Below are 14,864 nucleotides of genomic sequence, written 5' to 3'. Positions count from 1 at the left end.
AATTAAAGATTCAACAATAGTGACAGGTTAAAAACCACTGAAAACATTCAGAATCAGAGAATAAAATGATATAAAAGCATTCTGTAATAAGGCAACATAATTATTCGTCAGATAAAGCAAAGGAAAAACATGTGTAAAAGAAAGTGTTTTGTATGATGGTATAAAATGCACGTAAACTGTAGTCGTCTATTGCATCATAATGAGCATAACGCCCGCGACTTTATACTTTACAACCAACTGTTACATGAAAATGTGTCGCCAAATCAAAATGTTGTAAAAACTTTTATAACAACAAGATTTCTGAAAATCGTTGAAATATGATGAAATATTTGATTTGTATAAATATAAAAAACAAACTCGATCCACATGTTGTTACGTAAAGTGGATTGATGACTTATCCCCTTGTCATTTTTAAAGTGGTATTAAAACCTGTTACCAATGTTTAAAGTCAAATATAAGTGGATTTTAATAAATATAATTGATTTACGATACATTTTAATTTGTAAATATAAATTTTATCCAGGAAACAAAAGATTTCTGGAGCCAAAGTTTGATATTTAGTAGTTTAATTTCAATTAAATCCAGATTAATTGGTGATAATTCTAGTTTGAACATTTAGTTCTGTGTAATGATGAATAAATTTTGAAAAATAATAGCTTGCAACAAAAAGGAATCTGTAGGCATTCAGTGCAGATTTGTCTTTCACTTATAATCAATAATGGGTCTAATTTTTAAATATTTTACAATTAAAATGAAAATTCAAGGTCATGGATGCAAACTTTTCACCCTGAACTTCTGCCTTTACAATTTCAATTTAAAGTCAGCAATAGAATCTATAAGTTATGAAAAGGAGACCTAGACATTGAACTCAAAATGTCAGCAATACATATACTATATGCAGATAAAGCAGTTTCTTAACATGGCAAGACAGACTAAAATGATTTTTAAAAAATGAAGAGTCATGCCACATCTTTTTATTAAATTGATAAAACTCATTTATAAAAAGGTGACATAGAAACAGTGTAAATTGAAGACAGATAATTATTAATATAGTCATTAAAACATACGCCTGGAGGGGGATGTTTAACTTGTTGTTATGTCACCTTAGTGTGCGTTTGATTTGTCATCTTGTGTAATTGGTACATAACAATAAAACACTGTACGATTTGTTTGTTTATAACTGATTATTTGTTTGTTTGGCTCTCCACCTGATTTTATTGTTAAGAACCAATTGACTAGGATCATGGTAAGGCAGTTAAACCATGTACTATTAATTCTTGTCAATAGCAAATAATGACTATAATGTACATGTATGCAATTATTGCATTATTCACTTTATGGTTGTGGAAAGTTATAAAAATAATAGGCTGATAAAGATTTAAAATTTGACAAATTACTGATTAAAAGATAGAAAATATGCAACATAGTTTCTAACCATGTAAAATAAGGAGCAGTCTTTTAAAATAAGTTAATCATTAAAGAAAAAAAAAACATTAAATTTACATACACCTAAAAGCCCTTTTTATGCTTTTTTATTCATTGCCAGATAATAAAAAAAAACATCAGCAAATTTGATGTTCTCTACTTGATTAAAAGTTAGATAAGAAATTGCAACCAAATATTTTGGGAGATAATGAACCCCTGGGTTTGAATTATGATGAATGACAGGCCTACAACCCTAAATCGTTTTTAACTTTGTAAATTAAGGGACATCCTTCAAAATACTAAAGCTGCTGTTGCCTAACCTTGTTGAATTCAGTTCTATTGAAGTGTTAGAAGTAATTTGGGGGGGGGGGGGGGGTTGGAGTAGATGTTTCTTTAATGGTTGATTGTTTTCCAGATCAATTATGATAATATAGCTTAAAAGCTAAAATGATGTGCAATAGCCAAATGAACAATACAATATTCTAAGAGACACTTTTCTGGTAATTTAACAAGATACTTTTGACATTCAATGACTTTGGAATTACCAATACAAAGAGTTGGAGAGTTTATCTATTAATTATTGAATTCTACATGTTTGTAGTAAAAATAAAAATAGCAATAAATACTAACTAATCATAGATAATTCAGTGACATGAAGTTTAATCCCGTAAGGGGCTAGCATCTATTATAGTCTACTACTATAGTGTATGTATTACGAAACTATACAATAATTGTAACACTTGTCTTTTACTAGACAGTTATAATATATATTTGATCAATTTGTTTTCTGATCCGATGAATCATCAACCGGAATTCTGTTGGATGATAATGAAAATATTTATTGGCGTAACATTTTTGAAATGAGAAACTCAGGGGGGTAACAGATAGTTTTGCTACTGTATAGATCAGATATTTGCATTGTTGTTTAAATATTAATAACACAGAATCAAAAAGCCTTTGATTTTTTGTAGAGAAAATAATTGAAATTCACTAGGATGAGTTCCTTTTCAAAAATATGAAACAGAAATATTAAAATGTAATCTCCATGAATTTCTGTCTGGTTGGTTTGTTCACTTCTAATAGATTAAAATCAATGTATTATTGTAATTCTTTCCAAAGGTCTTTGTTCTATCCTATATAGCTAGTATATCATCTTTCTTTGTTCTATGGTATAGCTATTTGTTTTTGAAATGGTCCTTCAAATGTCTTGTGGGTGGGTGTTTAAACAAAAATATGATAATTTTGGAACATAAGCTAGTGAGTCGATAATTTGGAAATTCTGCATGATTTTGAATTATTTTTCATCCAAAATTATTTCTTTTTTTCAAAACCATACAAATGGAAGTTTTAACGACATTGACTGGCTATACAGCCCTGGCATGGTCAGTATTCAAAACCATGAAGCGTGGTAACTATTTTTACTAACCCAATTCTTATTTACTGGACATTATTACTTGGTGTCTGTTCAATTGCCAGTTCAGGTTTCTAGTAGTATAATTTCTCCATTCACTGGATAATGACGTCCATAGCCGTAAGATATTTGAGTCATCCCAGCCGCTAGTAATGTTTATGTATGCATCAGAAGGTTTTCTCTCTATATCAAGTTTTTCATCAAATTGATTCGGTCAAACGTTGATAGGTATTTGATATCAGATGTTTAAGCCCTAAGACATCGATTACAGATCCACTATAATTTGTGTAGTCGGGAAGGATGAATATTGAAGATCAGAATGACTTCACTGCAGATAGACATGATCTGCATAATTCACATTTTTCCTAACGATTGTTTACTATCTATTAATTTAAATCTTTGATATTTTGATTTAGCGTTGAAAAATTGTATAGAGATAAAACATGTGGTATGATTACTATGATAGCCAATGAGACATCTCTATATCACTTTTGTTTTTAATTAAAAGTAAGTTGATGCCTATGCATAAGAAAAATGGGGGAAAACACAAGACAAAGCAGATCCTGCTCCACTACTGGCTCCTGTCAGGTTTCTCATGACAAATCTGGCTATAAAGTCTAAATCATTGATGTTCCAATGAAGTATAGGAGAGTTGGACCATGGCTACAAGTATAGGAGAGTTGGACCATGGCTACAACAATTGGGTTATGTAGATGGATATTTGTGACACAAATGTTCCATTGCTTAAACCAAATGATAAAGCATAGGATCCATACAATTTGTAAAGAGACTGGTACTGTTGGTTCAATAGATTCTTTGTAAGCAGCAACCCTCTAACAGACTTTATATCGCTTAGATTCTATTAAGTATGGGTTATATTCTAACTTTTCTAACTTTTTCATTAATAATCAATGCTGTCTAAGAGAATGTTCACATAAATTACACTCAGAATATATGGTTAGCTGCTTTAAACAATATAACCACTAGCTGTTAAAACTATGTTTATTTGCTGTATCTGGGAATCAATGAATTTAGGTTCAAGTGATCTATGTTAATTGGAAGAATATTGACTTTTAAGTTTGATGATTTTTTCTATCGATAAGAGATACTTGGGACATTATGCACTGCATGATATTTTCATCAATAATTTAAAAGAATGATAATTAATTGATAACCTGTTATAAGGGGGAATGAAATAGAAATAATAATTTTAAAAGCATTTGTACCCGGATTCACTTGTTTTGAAGAAAATTGACTATTTTCAATAATTTGATTGAAACTGTTATGAGATAGCACTCCGAGATGTGTGAATAATAGATGTACAGTTGTCAGACATTTCTATAATTTAGTCTTTGGGGAATGTTGGCAAAATTGGAAGGTAGAATGTAGAAAAAATGTTTGTGTTTCATCTGTGAAGTGTAGATTGAATTTTAATGAGTTATAATTGATTTAGATTTTTTAGAGTAAGATATATGGTGCAGCATTGATGAGTCATACACAAGATCCATGCATATAAATGAGAAGGAATGGGGGTTCAAAATGTCGTAGTCGTTAATGTCAGGCGTCTATGTTCTGTTGTAATATCAATAATGTTCTAAATGATATTTCGAGTGATTAAGGAATTAAGCTGATCTTTGTTTGGAAGGAATAGTGTGCATTTGACATTGACCATTTTAACGTTATTGTTCTCAAAACACAATAATCGCACAAAATAATGCCTACTATTATGAAAACAGAAAGACAACAATTTCAACCTATACTTGGCATCACAAAGCTTACAGGCACTTTAAGGATTATAAATCAGTTGAGTTAAGGCAAATATCAATACATCTAATTACTTTTGTCATTAAATTATAATTGTCCATCCATTAATTATAATGACCATCAGTAAAGCTTCAGTGGTCACAAAAGGGCATTGTGTAGATTGAACTATGATAACAAATTCTGGTTTATAGCCTTTATAGCTATTATAGTCTTCCTCAAAAGTTTACATTTGTAGTGGATATTTAGAATGTTAAATTTGCATGATATTACATGAACAAAATTTTTGATAAAAGCATTTTGTCACACTTTAATTTGGCATTGCAATTGTCCAATTTTTACAAAATCCAATCTTTCATTTGTGTAACTATAGGTTATATTTCATTTGCATCATTTTGGGTGGCATCACTTTCAGGATTCTTCAGCTATATCTCTTTACAAATTAAAATAAAAAAAAATACAATAGACATTCTTCTTTTGTTTTTGTTTTTTTTTTTGTTTTTTGATATATTCAAGAAATCCTGTCTTTCAACAATTTTCACATTTTTGTGTCAACAATGAAAATTTGTGTTGATCAAGTGACCACTAATATGCTTTGACCTTTTTGTTTGGTTAATGACTGGTTATTGTATCGACATATTCAGAAACTGCATTGTCTTTTTAGGGTTATACTTTTTTTTTTTATATCAAAATCCTATATGTATTGGAGTATAGGCATTATATCAATTTTTGTTGAGACTGCGACAAAAGCCGCAGAAAGCTCAACATTAGGATAGTGATGGGGTTACGGTAGCAGCAGGGTTAGTTAACTACTTAAAGATTTATATTTTATAAGGTGGAGGACCTAGATGCTTCATACTTTGTATATAGATGCCTTATGTTATGAAGTTTTTGTCTGTCACTTGTCCATTGCACTTGATGTAATTTCATGGTTCAGTGGCTACTTGAAAAAATAGTTAATATTTTTAGTAATTTTATTTTCTCTCTTAGTATGAGTAACAGGATATCTATATTTGGTATTTGTGTACATTGCAAGGTTGTCATGCCTGTCAGACAGTTTTCACTTGATCTCTACCTCATTTCATGGATCAGTGAACAAGGTTAAGTTTTGGTGATCTGGTTTGTATCTCAGATACTATAAGCAATATAAAGGTCTACTATATTTGGTTGGTGGAAGGTTTGTAAGGTGTACATGTTTGGCTGGCAGGGTTCATATGACCTTGACCTAATATTCTTGGTTCATTGATCTATTTTAAGTTTTCCTGGTTAAGTTTGTTTCTTAGATGTGCCATACTTCAAGCTTATTTGGTGTGAGGAATGATTGAAAGGTGTTTATGTATTTCAAATTTGGTTTATCTGACCATGACCTCATTTTCTTGGATCATGTCATGTTTATGTGATAGGTGTAAAGCTGTATTTTTAGGACTAAATGGTGCATTGTGACTGATGTTATAAAATTGAAAATGGTGTTCAGTTTATTTTTTTCAATATCCCTGTAATTGTTCTCCATGTTTAGAAATATTTGACTAAATCTTCACAAAAGATTTCAATGTCATCACTCTCAGAATAACAAAAATACAACTAAGGTTCTGTAATATATACTTATATATAGAAATTTAATTATAAGTTCAGGTTTGTTGAAGAATAGACTAAATATAAGAGCCTTGAAATAAAAAAAAAAACAAACAATACATTCTACTAAATAAAGCAATGCTGAAACAAAATACAATGCATATCATACACATGTTGACTCCATTAGGAATAATAGTAAACTTGGTTTGTCCATTCTGACCTCTAAAACTCTAGAACGACTGGATACTTACTGCTTGATTTAGTTTAGTCTGTTCATTACTATAAAAATTCGTAAGGGTTCCACGGAACCCGGTGTCTCGCCTACTTTTTCTGTTAATCGCAGACTCAACAAAAATGAGGAAAAACATCAATAAAAATTTCCCTCACAATACTGTCTTTTGATTGAAAGAAGCTTCCAAGTTTGGTAAAAAAATCCAGGATAGTTTATGAATCTAATAAATGTTTTATAAACTTTAACTGCAGACTGTATGTAATGTTAACTGGAAGAAAAACTAAGTCCATTTATAAGTAAAATACGGAAAAAGTGAATTTTTTTTACAAAATTTACTTCTGAATAATATCTTATGATCAGAAATAAGCTTTTGTCTAAGTTTGGTAGAAATCCAGGATAGTTTAAGAACATTATAAAATTTTAAAAACTTAAACCACAAAGTCCATTTATAAGTGAAATACGGAAAAGTGGAAATTTATTTTTACAAAATTTTCTTCTTGATACTATCTTATGATCATAAACAAGCTTCTGTCCAAGTTTGGTACATATCAAGGATAGTTTATGAAAGTTATTAAAATTTTAAAAACTTTAACCACAGAGTGAATGTAATGTTTCCTCGCAGAAAAAACTAAGTCCATTTATAAGTAAAATACGGAAAAGTGGAAATTTATTTTCACAACATTTTCTTCTTGATACCATCTTATGATCATAAACAAGCTTCTGTCCTAGTTTGGTACATATCAAGGATAGTTTATGAAAGTTATTAAAATTTTAAAAACTTTAACCACAGAGTGAATGTAATGTTTCCTCGCAGAAAAACCAAGTCCATTTATAAGTAAAATACGGAAAAAATGGAATTTTATTTTTACAAAATTTACTTCTGGATACTTTCTTATGATCATAAACAAGCTTCTGTCCAAGTTTGGTAGAAATTCAGTATAGTTTAAGAAAGTTATTAAAATTTCAAAAACTTTAACCACAGAGTGAATATTTGTGGACGCCGCCGACGACGACGACGCCGACGCCGACGGAATGTAGGATCGCTTAGTCTCGCTTTTTCGACTAAAGTCGAAGGCTCGACAAAAATGATGGAGGATGGGGTTAATATAGGATGATTAACTAGTTAAGAATAAAAATCTAATAGATAAACATGGTATCTAAGTAACCTGGTATTACATTACAGAAAACTAATTGTGCTACTCTCTCGACTCATCTTATTTAGATAAGTCATAGACCTAGAAAATTGAAGTCATTGAAAGGAGGTATGACATAGAAATTGAGGAGGAAGGTGTGAATGTTTTTGAAATTGCCTTCAAGTCTTTCCTAGGGAAGTGCTTCTTTCATACTTATGTTAATCTATCCCAACTGATTTCTGTATAGCAGATAATTTATTTAAGTTATAAATGTTTCAGATTTCAAGGAATTCCGTTACTTTGCAAATCTATTCAGTAAGTTTTATCCTGACCAGGGACAGGCATGGCTTAATTTAACAATTTTATAATAACCAGTAACAGTTAAATCATAAATTGCTTTGCTTTGTTAACATTATTTTTTATGACATAGAAATTGAGGTCATTGGTGGGAGGAAGGTCTGAAAGTTTTAGAAATTGCCTTCAAGCTTTGACCTAAAAGATGGTCTTAACCAGGGGGTGCTTTAATAAATAATGTTAATCTTAATTGATTTCTATATAGATTTTTTTTTGTTTAAGTTATAAAATTATTAGATATACATAAAAACTTTTTCAGATAGGACAGGTTCAGATTTCTTTGATCCTAAGAAATTTGTCAAAGTTTTCAGTAAGTTTAATTCTGACCAGGGACCAGGCATCACTTATCTTTTAATTTTACAATTTTATAATTACTAATAACTGTTATCTTAAATCATAACATCTCTCTTGCTTTGTTAAGGCCATAAAAAAGATTATGTTTGTTTGCCTTAACCCTACCTTACCAAAAAATAGCTGCCTACTCTAAATTTTTTATTGTCTTGATGTGAAAAAGTTTTTTTTAATCAGATCGGCATAGACATTTGACACTTTAATTTCTCTTTGTCAAAAAAAAAAAGAAAATGCTTCAGCCTTTGGGTAGGGTTTGGACAAACCAAAATATTGTTTAAGTGTGGCCTAACCTTCTTTTTTTAATTTACATCTCTGTATCCAGTCTTGAGGTTTCTCATTATAACACATTCTTACACACCTTGACTTAAAGTCACCACATAATGTATTCACATTGTACAAACTCACGATATTGACAAAGACAAAATGATGGGAGTTACGTTATTTTTAATTTTAATTATCAATAGAATCTGCAAAGTTAAATGTACAGACTGAAAGTCGCAAGATATAAACAGTGGAAAAAAATAAATAGGTACATTAATCCTTCCTTAATTTTTTGATTAAGAACAGTTGAATATATCCATTGTTAGATAAAAAAAAAAGGAACAAAAGTTTTATTGTGATGGGAAGTGAGCACAAAATGAATTGTATCTTGATATATTTATATAAAAAAAAAGCTGGACTTTATCCATTGATTCTTGTAGCCCCTAACTTATATACAATCAAGTATTTCAGAACTGATGTTGTTTTGTTTTTGGTTGATATCAATGCTTTTTCATAAATAAATGTACTTTTATATGCTTTGTCAGATCACAGTCCAGTATACCAGTATTTTTTTGTATTTATTTCATATATGTATCCATGATATCACTAAAATCTACTGTGGTCAGATTTAACACGCAGATATAAAAAAGGGTAGAAGCTAATTAAATGATTGTGTCGCATGGTTTTAGATAAACCATAGATGTAATACCCATGTGTATTACATCTATGGATAAACCAAAAGCCTACTAACACAGCTGAGTTGTAATGTTGTAGGAACAGCAATAAGTTACTTATAAGAGAATTTTCAAAATCTGATTTTTGGGCCAGTTAGCTATGTAATTTTTGATAACTGAGTGTTTCTGTAAGTTGGTACTGTAATTAAATAATTACTGTGCTGATTAAGTCTGTGTAATATGTATTTTGTAAAATATGATCATTATTATAATCGATGAATTTCAATAAATTTATTATGTATTTTGAATGATTTTACAGCAAGCATCTCCCCATTCTTCAGATATGTAGAATTAATAAATTGTAAGTCCCAAACCAAATGTAGGCATGCATTATTTAAATGATGACAAAAGTACTGTAAACAAAGGTCCAAAATAATCCACAAAAATGTTCACAAAATCTACATGCATGCCTAGTTTAGAATATTACTGGAAATCTTTTTCGAGGCACATACTTTTATTTTTGTCTCACTTATTCCAACTTTTATAGATAGTGCTTTTCGACAGGCACTTTTCTAAACGTACTATTTTTATTTAAGTAATGCCTGTCTATTGGTATGAAGACAGACAGGAAATGTTTCTTAAATGAAGTTACCTCCCTTTATCATATACATTCACAATTTTTTTCATAGTTTTAAAATGTTTTATTTTGAACTTAAGATAATGTTATGCATGAAATTTCTCAATACCTTTATTTACTAGAGAATATTAAATGTCATTTTTTTTAAGCCAGATAATTATCTTGTTTATATGTTCATTGGTTTAATGAATAAAGTTAGAGATATAATAACAAAATGTCTGGCCATGGTTGTCAAACTTTTATAATATTAAAATCAGATAAAATTTAAGTTGACATCACATTTTCTAAGGTAAGGTGACCTGTAGGTAACATTAAGTCATTTTAAATAAGGAGGACCATTAATGACATAATTTTTAATCCTTTAAGAAAATAAATGTATAGAATTAACAAACATGGAATTAAAAATAAGGAGACATTCGTCTGTAGCAATTGATGTAGAGAAATATTGCTGTCCACGCTTCAGTAATCTAGTATTGATGTCCACCCTGCAAGAATCCAGTGTTGATGTCCACCCTGCAATAATCCAAGATTTATATCTGACCTATATTGTATCTATTAAGTGAAAGAAAACCCCATATGATACACACCACAATGAAATTAAATAAATAAGCTTATCTTGGTTAAAAATTTGACAGTAATTTTTTGTTCTTTTTTTTTCTTCAAAATATTAATTTTCAGTAATGATTTAGATGCAAAGGGAGGTCACTCATTTCATTTCCTGTTTGAATTTTTAACAAATATGAATGTTGAATTTATTGTTGTATTTTAATTCTTATATCTTTAATTATTTGTTGGAATCATCGTAGCTGTGAATTTTAGAAGAGATAAAGTGTCCTGCCTCTACCCAACATACCTTTGTTCCAGTTGCAGTCCATATTGTTTTCAACCCTTTAAATCATTAAGTCATGACATAAATATTCAGGAAATATTTGCCACTGGACATTAAGCAAGGATAATCAATCAATGATTTACTATACTGGGCTTACCTCTCTATAATTAGTTCTTGTCTTGATATATATATATATATATATATATATATATATATAAGATATTTGTCACTGGACATCAAACAGGACACAAATTAGTAAATCAATGAAAATCTGACATATTGAAAGTTAACTTTACTTCATTTTTCTATAGTTTTTACATTACTGGTTCCAACAAATAATTCTGGATATAAGTGTTGTATACAATTTTAAATTTTTACTAAAATGCTTTTAAGTCATATTTGTAAAAGATTTTATGGGTTTCTTTCAAAGTTTAAAATGTATATTTGTCATTAAAACTTTTTGTAGTAAATTTAACATAGATAAAGAATGTACTTATCTACATGAAATAAGAAACAGACAAAAAAGTTCAATGAAAGCACAAATACATCTCTTAATTCATAATATGCAAATGTTGAATTAAACAAGATAGTGTCTGGTTAATTTCTAAAACTTGAGTTTTTTCCAAAAAATTTCTTTGGCCGTTTTTTCTTATGTTGACCTCTATGTCTTTTTAGGTCTACATGTTTATTTTAATTTTTACAAAAAAGACTAATTGAGTTGAAAGGTCTTTATATTGGCATACACTCCGAAACATTTTTTTGTTTCTATAACTGAATTTGATAACCTATGTAATGGAGACACAAATAATCTTATTACATGCATATATACATTCTTTTTCTCAATTGAAGACACAATTTATGTTAATGAAGAAAATAGTTGTAGTGTGTAAACTTGTTAGTTTAATGTCTTTATACTGAAATGTTCAAAATTTAAAGAGTTTTTGTTTTTCTGTCTTTTCAGCTGAACCAGCCATCACACTATTCCTCCGTAACATGTCAGTAGCTGAGGAACAGACTATAAGCTTTGTTTGTAAAGCCTCTGGTAGCCCAATGCCAAAATTTACATGGTATCGAGACAATAAAAGAATTAAAGCTGTCAATAGAAACCGATATGAAATTAAACCAATGCCTCATGGAAGTGTACTCCGAATAGAACCTGTCAAGGCTAGGCGAGATTCTGGAAAATTTACCTGTGAGGCAGAAAATGATTATGGTGATAAAGTACAAACTAGTGCTTTTTTACATGTATACCCAGTTGATCAAAAAGGTAGGTAACTCTGCATGTTATCTCCCTTTCCTTTAAAAAAAGAAATAATTCAGATATTATTAACAAAAGATAAGTGATGTAATGTGCAGGGTTTTTTATGCCCCACCTACGATAGTAGAGGGGCATTATGTTTTCTGGTCTGTGGCTCCGTTCGTCCGTCCGTCTGTCCAGGTTAAAGTTTTTGGTCAAGGTAGTTTTTGATGAAGCTGAAGTCCAATCAACTTGAAACTTAGTACACTTGTTGCTTATGATATGATCTTTCTAATTTTAATGCCAAATTAGATAATTACCCAATTTCACGGTCCATGGAACATGGGAAAGGATAGTGCGAGTGGGGCATCCGTGTACTTTGGACACATTCTTGTTATTAACTGAATCGTATGTTAGTTGTGTGAAGGAATGCACATACTTTTTGTTAGTTTATCCATTATTAAATAGCTATTAAACCCCTGGAGTCATTTTTACAAAAAAACTTATGACTAAAATTGATCATAATTATACTAAATTGTTCATGACTTACTATCAATTTTATCCGTAAGCTTTATTGTGAAACCAATATTCCTGCTTCTAAGTGGACATATAAGGTTACTCATTTTGTCTAATCATTTTGGTCAGTCTGAAATCTTAACAGATGTTCCAATTCTAAATTTTGACAGACTTTTGGATTATTACATAAGAGTAAGCTACAGATCAAGCTTGAGATGACATTCTTATCATAGAGTTATCTTCCTTGGCACTTAATAGCAAATCACTTGAGTTAACTCCCTTATTGTGTTTAAAAGTATTTTAAAATCGTCATCAATTAATTCTGAGTATCATAAAATTTCTCAAATTGTATAATTATAAAGTAAAATTGCATTAGTGCATGCCTTGTCAACGTTTAATGTTATTTAGTATACAATTAATCGTTGACTCATACCTGATATTTTATGGTATATTTAAAACAATGAAGGTTACTTGTAGGTTGAAGGGTATATAGTTTGATTGAGGTTAAACAAATACCATTTGATTATTTTAAATAGTAAATCAATATTCGTGCACTGTATCACTCCACTTAAGTATTAATTTCATATAGTATACCTGCAGGAGAAAGGCAATTAGATATTGAATGCCTTTATTACCAACTATCAGGAGCTATGTAAATGACATCCATATTGACAATGCTATACATTTAAGGCCATTTTATAATTCTGAGGTTTCAGACCAGTGAATTGTGTGAAGTTTTCAAGATATTGAACTACATTAGTTTAAAAAATGAAAAAAAAAATCTTTTGTTTGTCAAGCAGTAGAACTGTGGGAAGACACAATTATACTTTTCCCAACATTGTTTATGTTTTCTTGTTTTCATATTTAACATTTTTGGTACAGTAAATTCAGTTTGATAATTAGTGAGATTAAAAATCCTATTCGTTTATTATATTTTTAATGATAGTTAAAGTAACAGATAAATGTAATGGATGCTCCGTCCCATTTATACATGTATAGCAAGGATTAGAAAGTTGCCATTATTTCAGAATAAACAGTACATTTCAGAAAGTATTGTGTAAGACTAGTCGTACCTAGGATAAAACAAACCTATGGTTCCTTTTTATCACTTCCTGGATCGTGTTTTAAGGGAAACTATTGACGAAAATGCAGTGCCCAATAATTAAGCTGAGATCTTATTACATAATCTCTAACTTTCTATGGGAAATAAATTTTAAAAAAGTTTTTTATATCTATTGTTCTCTCCTCACATACAAATGTCATATGCAGAAGTTTTTCTTTGTATTGTTGTAGAAATATTCCTTAGACTTTCTATTGTAATTAGAATGAACCAAAACATAAAATTCTATTGAGGAGAACAATTTTTGGGTAAAAATAGACTTTATTTTTTGTAGAATTATAATTATGTTGTCAGATACATGCAGACTTAAGACATAGTCATTCTTATACAGACTTAAAGCATTCTTATTCCGATACAAATGTATAATTTAGTGGTCGGTATTTCTCTAAATTCCATCAGAAAACCAGCCTAAATTGATTAGACTCAACTAATTATTGATTCAAATGCTAAGAATAATACATTTATAGAAAACTTTTGTCTCATCCTTAACAGTGCATATCTGACATTTTGTCCCTAGTATTTTAGACCATTCTAGGGCCACTAAATAATTGAGGAATTAAAATTCTCTAAAATTAAAAATTGCTGATTTGATACCTGATCTTAATGATCACCTTCTACATGACAGTATTTGGAGAACTTCCTTTCATAATTATCTTTATTTAGAAAGTTAGGCTTGTTTCATGGAAATACGATTTCCGTTCTTGTGATGGAATATCTTTACGAGGGATTAACTGATGAAGATATCTTGTACTATTGGGCAATATCTTGATTCCCCATCATTCGTTCTGTCTTCAAGGAGGCAGACGTTTCACAGAGAATATGCTTTATGTAGCGTTATACAGGACGATGATGCATATTGATTTTATGCAAGAACAAATGTTGCCATGGAAATAGAATTGAGCTTTCTAAAATTGTTTTTACTTCCTTTCATGAATATTTTGGAAATTTTGGTGAAATTGGTTTTTTATATTGACATCTGAGCTGGTTTCTTTGTTGGAATGATTGAAATTTAAAAGTCATCGAGGATTTCTGGTGACATCGTCTGTAGAATGTTCGCAGGTTTCTTTGAAAAATCAAATTTATAAAGCTATTATTAAAATTAGATCAAAAAGTATTCCATGTGAAGTTGACTGTCTGATGCTGTTCTTTTACTATGACTTAAATCATGCAAAAAATTGTGGATACTTGCTTTCAAATTGCCACAAATGAGTCAAAATAATTTGGGGGATGAAAAATCTTTCATATTAAAATGCTATGGCTTTTGTAAAAAAAATTGAAAAATTTATGAAGGAAAAAACTAAAAATTTTCAAACACACAATCCTTAATTTCAAACCCCAAGGGTGACTGGGG

At 29.9% G+C, this 14,864-nt stretch overlaps 1 protein-coding gene across 17 annotated transcripts in view; it reads left to right on the top strand.

Moving 5' to 3' along the window:
• LOC143062655 (tyrosine-protein phosphatase Lar-like) overlaps positions 1–14,864 on the top strand; it is a 174,863-nt gene that overhangs the window by 85,611 nt on the left and 74,388 nt on the right. For 13 of the 17 annotated variants that reach the window (XM_076234356.1, XM_076234366.1, XM_076234346.1 and 10 more), the window contains 2 exons: positions 9,494–9,535; positions 11,602–11,907. In XM_076234356.1, the coding sequence (XP_076090471.1) occupies positions 9,494–9,535; positions 11,602–11,907 (348 nt within the window). The remainder of the gene's footprint in view (positions 1–9,493; positions 9,536–11,601; positions 11,908–14,864) is intronic. The other 4 variants (XM_076234435.1, XM_076234429.1, XM_076234445.1 and 1 more) reach the window with 1 other exon arrangement.

The sequence above is a fragment of the Mytilus galloprovincialis genome, chromosome 1, assembly GCF_965363235.1.
Source record: "Mytilus galloprovincialis chromosome 1, xbMytGall1.hap1.1, whole genome shotgun sequence".
In the NCBI taxonomy this organism is placed as follows: domain Eukaryota; kingdom Metazoa; phylum Mollusca; class Bivalvia; order Mytilida; family Mytilidae; genus Mytilus; species Mytilus galloprovincialis.
The sequence above is the reverse complement of the archived record's forward strand: the minus strand, read 5'-3'. Positions and strand labels throughout refer to the sequence as shown.